Source organism: Grammomys surdaster, unplaced genomic scaffold, assembly GCF_004785775.1.
Source record: "Grammomys surdaster isolate TR1022 unplaced genomic scaffold, NIH_TR_1.0 126131, whole genome shotgun sequence".
Classification (NCBI taxonomy): domain Eukaryota; kingdom Metazoa; phylum Chordata; class Mammalia; order Rodentia; family Muridae; genus Grammomys; species Grammomys surdaster.
Genome location: NW_021620939.1, coordinates 2,332,609 through 2,341,977, shown reverse-complemented (window position 1 = coordinate 2,341,977; position 9,369 = coordinate 2,332,609). Strand labels below are relative to the sequence as shown.

Genomic DNA, 9,369 nt, shown 5'->3' with positions numbered 1-9,369 from the left:
GTCTGTCCTGAGTCTATTCTGGGTCTGTCTTGGGTCTGTCCTGGGTCTATCCTGGGTCTGTCCTGGGTCTATCCTGGATCTGTCCTGGGTCTGTCCTGGGTCTGTCCTGGGTCTGTCCCGAGTCTATTCTGGGTCTGTCCTGGGTCTATCCTAGGACTGCCTGTCCATTGGCCTGCAGACCAATGCAAATGAGGCATTGTCACTTCCCAGATAATCCAGCTTGGGTTCAGTTGCCATTTGACAGGGCCAGGGTCACAGTGTACTTATGTGTTGGAAATGTTTGACTTCACCTGATACTGTTTATATCAGTATAGCTTTAATTTTAATTATATAGTTAAAGTAGGTTATATTGTTTTTTTTTTTAAATTAAATGTAGTATCACACTTCAGATTTTTGTCTGGAGGGGTATGTATTTGTGCACTTATGTCTAAGGTATGCTTTTCTGTACATCCATATGTGAAGGCCAGAGGGTATTGTTCTGTGTCTTGTCTGTTTCTTTACCTTTGACAGTTTGATGCATGTATGAAGTACATTTTGATTACTGTAACCTCTTCTCCACTTCCTGTACTCTCCTTCCCACACTATTACTCCTGTCAAATCTTCCCACATTATGACGTTGTTATTGTTTCCAGACCCACTACACTCAGGCTGGACTATCTGTATGCGTGGGTGTGGAAGATCCATTGGTGCCTGGTGGGCACTCATGGGTACACAACTGAAGACAGTGATTGTCCTCCCCTCAGAAGCCATCAGTAGACAGAACTTGAGCAGGAAAGGATAAAGCCCCTCCCTGATCCGTGATTGACTTCTGAGAGGCCCAGCCTCCGTGAGGTCGTCAGTGCAGTGGCCGTTCCATGCCAAGTAGACAGTTCTTGGAGCCCTTCTGCCTGTCTGTGGCTCTCGAGTTCTCTCCACCTCCTCTCCTACAGTGTGGAGCGGCCTAAGTGTCCTATCTAGGCCTGAGCACTCAGCCACCACTTATCCTCAGCGCCTCCAGCAGCCATGTGTCTGAGTATTCAATGCTGATCATTGCAGAGAGCCTTCTCACTGGGGCTAGGTAGCATCTGTCTGTGGGTATAAGCTTAGGTAGTTAGAATACAGTCTGGTGCCATGATAGATTACCTAAACAGCAGTAGTAATTTGCCCTTGGGCCTAAGACTTTAGCCATGGGTTTCCAATTACCTTTACAGTACCAGGTTTGAATTCCCTTTTGTGGAGCAGGCCTCAAATCCAGTCAGAGGTGGTTGGTTCAGACCTCACACCTCTGCCAACATTAGTGCCATCACTCTACCTGTGGACACATCTTGCTTGGCAGGCTGATATTATTGTTTATAGGGTTTACTGCTGGATAAGCCCATTGATGCCTTCTTCCCCAGCAGCCTGTGTGGCAGCTTCTGGCACTATAAAAGCTAGCCAGTGAGGGGAGGCTTCTAGCTCCCTTTCAGCTTGCTTTCTCTATGCCTCGAATCTAAGTTGTGTTCCATCCACATTACTCTTTGAGACAGGGTCTCTTAGTGACAGATGCTTAGGGACTCACTGTTTTGGCTACACTTGCTGTACAGCAAGGCCCTGAGGTCTTCCTGTCTTCATTCCCTTCTCCTCAGATCTGAGGTTACAGGCTCATGACACTGTGCCTGTCTGTTCATGTGGGTCCTGCAGGACCACACTCAGGTTCTCATGCTTGCACAGCAAGGGCTTGATCCACTGAGCCATCTCCCAAGCCCCGCCCAGTAGCTCAGGCTTTAAAACACCTCTTCCCCTTGCCGTCCTCTAAGATCAGTGTGTTTCTTTGAGGTGTAGCATGTTGTACATGCCAGCAGTTCCTCTTTATCAGGTTCAGAAAAGCTCGTGTACAGTGGTGGAAGGGCTTGAGCTATCCTTTCCTTCACTTACTCAACAGATATTCAAGCATCTACTATGAGCCAAGGTCTCTCAATAAGGTAGAGCAAGTCACTGTTTTCTGGGTTTGTTACAAAATTCACTACCTATTCCAGAATTTACTTACTTCTAGTACTTTCTTTATTTAAGCTTATTTTGGTTTTCTCTTTTCTTTTGTGTGTTGAGATGGGGTCTCACTGTATATCCCTGGCTGGTCTAGAACTCACAGAGATCCACCTGCCTCTGTCTCCCAAAAGCTGGGACTAAAGGTGTGCACTACCATTCTTGGCTAATTTGATTTTCTTTTCCAGGTTTTTGTTAAAATTTGGCAGTGTCAGTTTTTATCTTGGATACAATGCAATGCAGGATTTTTTCCCTACCATGTTGATGAAGCCAAACCCTCAGTGTGATGACAAAAACTGTAGGAAGCAACAAGAAGAATACAAGGTACACACAGTCAGCCAGAAAATCTGAGGATCCCATTGCCTAGGCCAGTGACTTTCAAAAGAGACAGATTTGGAATATAATATAAATGGATTCTGGATTTTTAGAGTTTTAGTTAATTTAGCATACTGGGAAAACAAAAATTCATTCTTGCTTTTGGTAAGATCAGTTGCCTGTGTGAATTCTTGAGTGCTTCAGAGAACTGAGAAGGAGTAACGCTGTGTTTGTTGGTACTGTTTGCTTTATACAGAAGAAGGCAGCAGCGCTGCCCACACAGGAGGCTGCACCAAAAGAGGAGGCAGAGGTAGTTCATGAGGACAACGAGTGGGGTAAGAGGCCTTTGTGCGAGCACTCACATCGAAACCCATTCTTTTCTGGGAGGAAATAGAAGAGCACACAAAATTTTAAGCACTTATTACAGTGTTTTCTAAGAGGGAATGTACGATTACACAAAAGTATAAGTAATTCTTGTGGTTATTTTGAGAATGAGCTCAGAGACACATTTAATCCTACAGGTATTGAGCTGGTGTCTGAGGTTTCAGAAGAGGAGCTGAAGAACTCTTCAGGTCCCGTTCCCACCTTACCTGATGGGATTACAGTGGCATACACAGTTCCAAAGAAGGTATTTGTGAAATCTGATTTGCCCATATGTAAATGTCAGATAAGAGAAAATATGTATTTCTCCTATTTCAGCTTTATCTTACGTTGGAAGGCTAGTGTGGCATTTCCTGTTTTAGATATTTACATGTAGGCAGTGAGGTATTAAGAACTAGATATTCAGTGTCAGCAAATTTGAAACTGAGAAAGTGAAGATTTTTAAAAACTCACTGATGTATCAGTACAATAGATTTTAATTAAATTTAAATGTTACTTTTACATATTGATAGTTTTAGCCACACACCCATTTAAATTTACTTCAGGAGAGGGTGATGGTGTGCACTTGTGATCCTAGCACCCAGGAGGCTGAAGCAGCAGATTAGCAAGTTTGAGATGAACGTGGATATGTAATATCATGGAAGCGGAGGTCATAGGTGAGAGGTGAGGGGTGGGGGTGAGGGTTGAGGGAGAGAGAGTGTGAGTGAGCACTAGCACATGTAGATGAGTAAACCTACAAAGATGGAGACTTGGTCAAGTGAAGACTTACAGAACAGGGCTTGGTCCAGCAGATAAAAAGACATACAGATAGGCAGTAGGTATTGAAAGTCGCTAAACATCATTAGTCATCAGGGGCATCAGATGAAAGCCAGTGAGGTCCATCTCACTCCAAGTGAAAAAGTTAAGTGCTGGCAAGAATGTGCAGAAAGGGAGCCTGCACTGTAGTAATGCATTGCTATCAGGATTATGGAAAACAGAATGGAGGCTTCTCAAAACACAAGAATTACTGTATATATGATCCAGTACTCACACTGGGTGTAAGGTCTATATCTAAAGTACATAGAGACAAAATGTACACACACACACACACACACACACACACACAGTGGAATACTACTGAGCATAAGAAGATGGCAACCTGTCATTTGTGACAGGATAGATGAACTGGAAGTAATGAAATAAGATGGGCACAGATGGACGACCACCACGTGATCTCACTCATGTGGACTCTAAAAGGTTTGATGTTATAAAAGTTGAGACTGTACTAGTGCTCCCAGGCATGAGCGGGGCGGGAGGAGGGAAAGGGTGGCTGCCAGCTTTTAAGTTACAGCTAGCTAGGAACACTAAGCTCTGGTCTGTCACAGAAGGGTGGCTGGAGGTGGTCATTGTTTTATGTTCAGAAAGCTAGAAGAAGTGAGTTTTGAATGTTCTAATTACAAAGAAGTGTTTTAAGAAGATATGCTTATCCTGACATGAACATTACACAATGTACTTTAACTTCATGGTCTACTATAAACGAGTGTAATTTTATATTAAAAAATACACTCAGTAGGCATGTCAAGACTAGTGAAGTTGCTGCCTCCTGAACAACATTTTGGTGGGTAATATAAAGAACTTTATGTCTTCTAAATACTTTCAAGTATATTTATCAGAGGAAATCTGGTGTCTCAGCAAGCTGAGCATGGGTAAAGCAGACTGTTGAGGACAGGCAGTTTTAGGTGGTTCCATTTCATGGCACTTCCCCCTTTTGTTGACAGAGAGAGGATTCTGTTTCTGAAGTAACAGTGGAAGATTCTGGTGAAAGCTTGGAAGATCTCATGGCCAAGATGAAGAACATGTAGACAGTGGACTGGCTTCTGTCTGTTTCTGTGCTTATGTTATTCGCTTGGAATTAAGCAATCGGAATAAAACTTAGCGCCACCTTCGATGGCATGTGTACTTTCACTGAGTTGTTATGCTGTGTGGAACACTAGTGGTTTCCTCGTGCTTCCCTGTACAACCTAATCAGTACTGCAACTACAGAAAGGAGAGGAGCAGACCATCCCATTCCATAAGTTCATGTCTGGCCTGTGGCCATGGACGATAAATAGCACAAACGGAGGATGGGCTGTGTAGCCTGGTGACTGTGGCTGACAAGTGTCTGAGTAAATGGCTTCCTGCTGGGCAGTTACCCGCTAAGAGTCTGACCAGGAGTGACTTTAAACAGCCTATAGAATAAAAACATCCCTCAAATGATTCTGGATGAAATAGAAGCAGAATGTCTTCATTGGTAGTGTATAAACCCATGGGTTGAATATTTAAGACAAAGCATAGATGAAAGCAAGCTATTTTCATGGCAGACAGAATTATGTGCAGGAAACATTGGTTATCCTCAGTTTTCATGGATGAAGGAAAAGGCATTGCTCTCTGTAGCAGGAGTGTCTGGAGTCACCATGTTACTGAAGAACAGGCATGAGTACACTGTCCATACTATGCATCACAGAGTGTGCCTCAATACTTGGTTCCATAAATACTGAGATACTAGCAAGGCTTGTCTGAGTGGTGGGCAAAACAAAGAACTCAAAACTGCCTCTGCAGAGGTACAGGTATTTATTCCCTGCAAGGGTTCCATTTCCCAACTGTGACCACTTCAATTGTATACTGATGCCTCATGTGAACTATTGGTGGTCTAACCTTGAAGACACGAAATGTATCATTATGAATGTCTAAATTATATGTATTGGGAAATGTCAGCAAAAGTTAAAAGTGCCATTCTCACTTGTAAAGTAAAGTTGTAAAGACCAACTCCAGACACGTTCAGTGCACTTGCTTTGAGATTCTAGTATTACATGTGATTTTTATATTTATGGTGAAGTTGAATGTTTCTAGCTTTGAAACTTAACATTTATGTGGCCTTGATAAATTTTTTACAAATGTTTTAACAGAACTTAAGCATATTGGATTGGAGAATAACTTGAAGTCACTAGACATGTTGTAAATTTTAAGATGAAGTACATTTTTCTTCTAGAATAATTCTTTAGAATTACTGGTCCATGAATTTTCTAAGGTTTAGTCAAGTGTTGAACTTTCAGGTGTCGTTAAGGTGTAACACATAGGATCTATCATCTTCTAAAGATCTGCTTTCTGTATCAAATTCTAATGTCGCTCTCTTACCTAGTAGTTTAATTAGAAACTACTGGATTATCTTCAGGAAGCAAGCAAACAAAACCAAGCAGCACGCACCTGTGTTCTCCCTATAGTGTTCTCCTTATAGGCTGCAGCCACAGAGACTGAGGGCCAGCAGGCAGAATTCTCACATAGAGGTTCTAGAAGTTTGGCTGGATTTGTAAACCCTATGGATCCTAACAAAGGCAAGGAGTCCCAACACTGACTTAACACAGTGACTCTTAAGAGTCTGGAGTCCAGATGGTAGTAAAGCCAGGCATAACTTTTGTTTCTTATTGCTAGCAGAAAGGCAATCTGGCTCTGATTAGATCTTTAGTTTTTTTTCTCATTCTCCCTGGACACCCACAAATATACACTTACAGGAAAAGGCAATGACTTTATGTCAGAGATGCTTTGACCTCCCCAGATCACAATTTGGTTTTCATAATTCCCCTTCTGTAAAGTACTGAAGACAAGTTAGAGCAAAATATGGTTCCCTGCTAGTTATTTATTATTGAGGGACTTGTCTGAAAATTACCATTTTGCTATGTGTGTGTGTGTGTGGGGGGTGTTAACATGAACACAATCTGAAAGTTACATCTGTGAACCAAATATCTGTTACTGTGAGCATATCATACTGTTTGAGAATCACACATCTACATACAAATGTCTGTGGCAGTTGCTCTTAGCGTTCCCATGAGGCAGAAGACACACTGTTAGTGCAATAAATGGATAAAACAAGGATTTTATTATATATTAAATTTGAATATATAGAGAAAAAAGAAATATATAATTTAGTGACCACCTCAGTTATAATTTGTACCATAAAGTCAAGCTAAATAACATTGCAGTTTCAAAAATATTTTGTATAATTCTCAAATCTAAATTTTAGAAGAAAAAAGAATAAATATGCTTATTTGAAGATAGGGTACTGGTCACAAATTATTAAAGTTTTTTTTAAAGGTGGTTAACTTAATACTATACTTTTAGTGTATTAAATTAGTCATGAAACAGATTTTAAGCTTTGATATATTAGTTGTAAAAATCAATGTCTAATATGCTCATAAATTCTGTTATTTGTACCTTCAGAGGGGGCAAACCCCAAAGATAGGTTATGGTCATATTTTAGCTTTTCATTTCCTCTGAGCCTCCTCCAAAAGGTGGAAGAAGAAAGCTTATTTTGTCATGTCCTGTCTAATTTAACTTAACACAGTAGTGTTGTGTAGACTTTAGCAATGCTTCCCAAAATCAAAGCTTTGGCAGGAGCGACCTGGCCATCTAGCCCTTGGGCTGCTTCTGAGCGGGCTCAGGGAGGGCCTCAAAGTCTCAACTGTAAGTAAGTTCTGGCTGGTGATGACACTGGTTTCTGAATCCCCCACGAGTTGGGTGACACTGGGCACACCCTGAGGTCACTAGAGTTCTTCAAGTTGAACAAATGATTGAGTAAACTTGGCCAATATTCAAGTCTGCTGAAATATGTTCAATGTTTATTCTTAAATAATTATGCAAAATAGCCCTCTAGTACAGAGTGCAAAACAGGGAACTTGGAATTGCACTTTTATTTTAAACACATTTTTTTTAATTTCTTTTTTTTTTTTTTGAACATGAAATGCTTTTTTATAGCATGTTTTACAAGGGGAGGGGGTAAGAGGGGCCAGGTGGTAGAAAAGTACAAAATCTTCTTGGCCTGTGCCTTGAAACATGTCATGGTCTATACAGTACCCTGCCTTGAATTATTAAACACATTTTTTAATGCCTGTCATTCTTACAATAATACATATTGAGATCTTAAAAGATTTAAAATTGTTGAAAATTTTTCTATAAATATACAAATAACATTATCTAAAATGTGGCAATATTTATAAAGTCTATAAAAATAGTTAATTTCCAGTATAAAAACAACTAATTGAGGTAAAGCAAGATTGATTTTGACCATTTACAGAAGAAATGGATTTGTCATGGCTTTTTGTGTGTGTGCTGAGGACTAAACACAGGGTCCGATGCTACTACTGCTGTGTCTTCAGCTCCACTTTTGTGTTTGTGTCAAGGTCTCACTAGGGTGCCCGGGCTGGTCTTGAACTCACTCTAAGCTAGTACTGACCTTGAGAGCCTCTTGTCTCAATCCATGAGTAGCTGGATTTTCAGACCTGTACCACAATAAGAAAGATGAGAATGGTAAAGAACCTGACACCGGTGGTTGCATGGATGCCATCAGACACTGCAGCACAGCACCATGATTAACTTCCTGGAGACAGCACAGAAAGCAGAGGCTGGCTAAGTCAGCTTAGGGAAAAGGAAGGCTCAAAAGCAAACCCAGCTGTGGGGGTATGCGCCTATGGTCCCAGTGCTCAGGAGGCTGAGGACGGCTGATCAAGAGTTCATGGCCGTCCTGAGCTACAGAGATTCACAACACAGAGGCTGGGGAGATAGCTCAGTTGGTGACGAGTCTGCCACGTAAACATAAGGACCAGAGTTCAAGACCCAGAACCCACTTTAGAGAGCTGGGAGTAGAAATGGAAGCTTGTAATCCTGTCTCAGGAGGTGGAGGCAGGAGGATAGGTCACTAGGATGCTGTCAGCCTAGTTAAATGAACACCAAGCCACTGAGACCCTGTCTAAAAAAAACCAGCCAAGGTGGACAGCACCTGAGGGATGAAACCCAAGGCTGACCTCTGACCTCCACATGTACATTCATGTGTGTGTACACATCCTCACACACAAGCCCAGAAAAAGGAAAAACAAGAATTCCTATCTAGTTCGGTTCACTGAAAACTGTTCAGACTTTTCATAAACTTCCCCTTAGCCCTAGAAAGTTCTTTGAGGTAGAGAACTGGCTCAGAGCCCTGCTAGGAACAACCGATGAACGGCAGAGCTAAGGTTGCTCTCGAGGGAGAAAAAGGATCGTGGATTTCTTAAACCATGGGATCCTGCCAGCTCTTGTTGCAGAGGCCAAGCCACTCCTCCTGCCACTGAGTGTCTTCATCCTGGATCTCATCCCATAGGAAACAGGTTCTTTAATCAATTTAAACTTGACCCAACAGTTCAATGTAATCCAATACAACTTCATACAATACCAGTTAAATAACACTGCCTATGTTGGAAGAAATGATTTTCTATAAAAACATTAAGATTTGAGTTAGAATGTTCCAGATGTTTAGTTGTTTTAGCCTGAAGTGTTCTGGCAAAGAATTGACAGTTAGCTTTGTCCTTGGGGAAGGAAAACGTTAGGAGAATGGGTTGTTTTAAAGAGACATGTGTCTCCACTTGATGACTGCCTTGAAGGAGCTTTTCCACCCAAAAGTGATGTTTCTGCTTCTTTTATTTCCATCGCCCTTTTGTACAGTTCAGCAGCCTTTTCAAAATTCCCTTCTTCATAGCTTTGAGAGGAAAAAAACATGAGAGATGGTTTGCTGTTAACAAGAAGCTCTTGCTTGTAAGTAACCATCCAAGGTACAGAAAAACAAGTTGCAACTAATTTGCCATTCCCACTGCACTCTTTTCTTTCTCCTCTAATATATATATATATATA

General features: G+C 41.4%; 2 protein-coding genes across 3 annotated transcripts in view; one reads left to right on the top strand and one right to left on the bottom strand.

Moving 5' to 3' along the window:
* The window catches only part of Uba5 (ubiquitin like modifier activating enzyme 5), a 14,766-nt gene extending 10,125 nt beyond the window's left edge, over window positions 1-4,641 (top strand). For both annotated transcript variants that reach the window (XM_028756779.1, XM_028756780.1), the window contains 4 exons: window positions 2,190-2,325; window positions 2,573-2,651; window positions 2,838-2,944; window positions 4,455-4,641. In XM_028756779.1, the coding sequence (XP_028612612.1) occupies window positions 2,190-2,325; window positions 2,573-2,651; window positions 2,838-2,944; window positions 4,455-4,538 (406 nt within the window). In that variant the 3' untranslated portion in view covers window positions 4,539-4,641. The remainder of the gene's footprint in view (window positions 1-2,189; window positions 2,326-2,572; window positions 2,652-2,837; window positions 2,945-4,454) is intronic.
* Window positions 4,642-7,498: 2,857 nt separating this feature from the next.
* The window catches only part of Nphp3 (nephrocystin 3), a 42,380-nt gene continuing 40,509 nt past the window's right edge, over window positions 7,499-9,369 (bottom strand). The window contains exon 27 of the mRNA XM_028756669.1: window positions 7,499-9,217. Coding sequence (XP_028612502.1) covers window positions 9,037-9,217 — 181 coding nt within the window. The 3' untranslated portion in view covers window positions 7,499-9,036. The remainder of the gene's footprint in view (window positions 9,218-9,369) is intronic.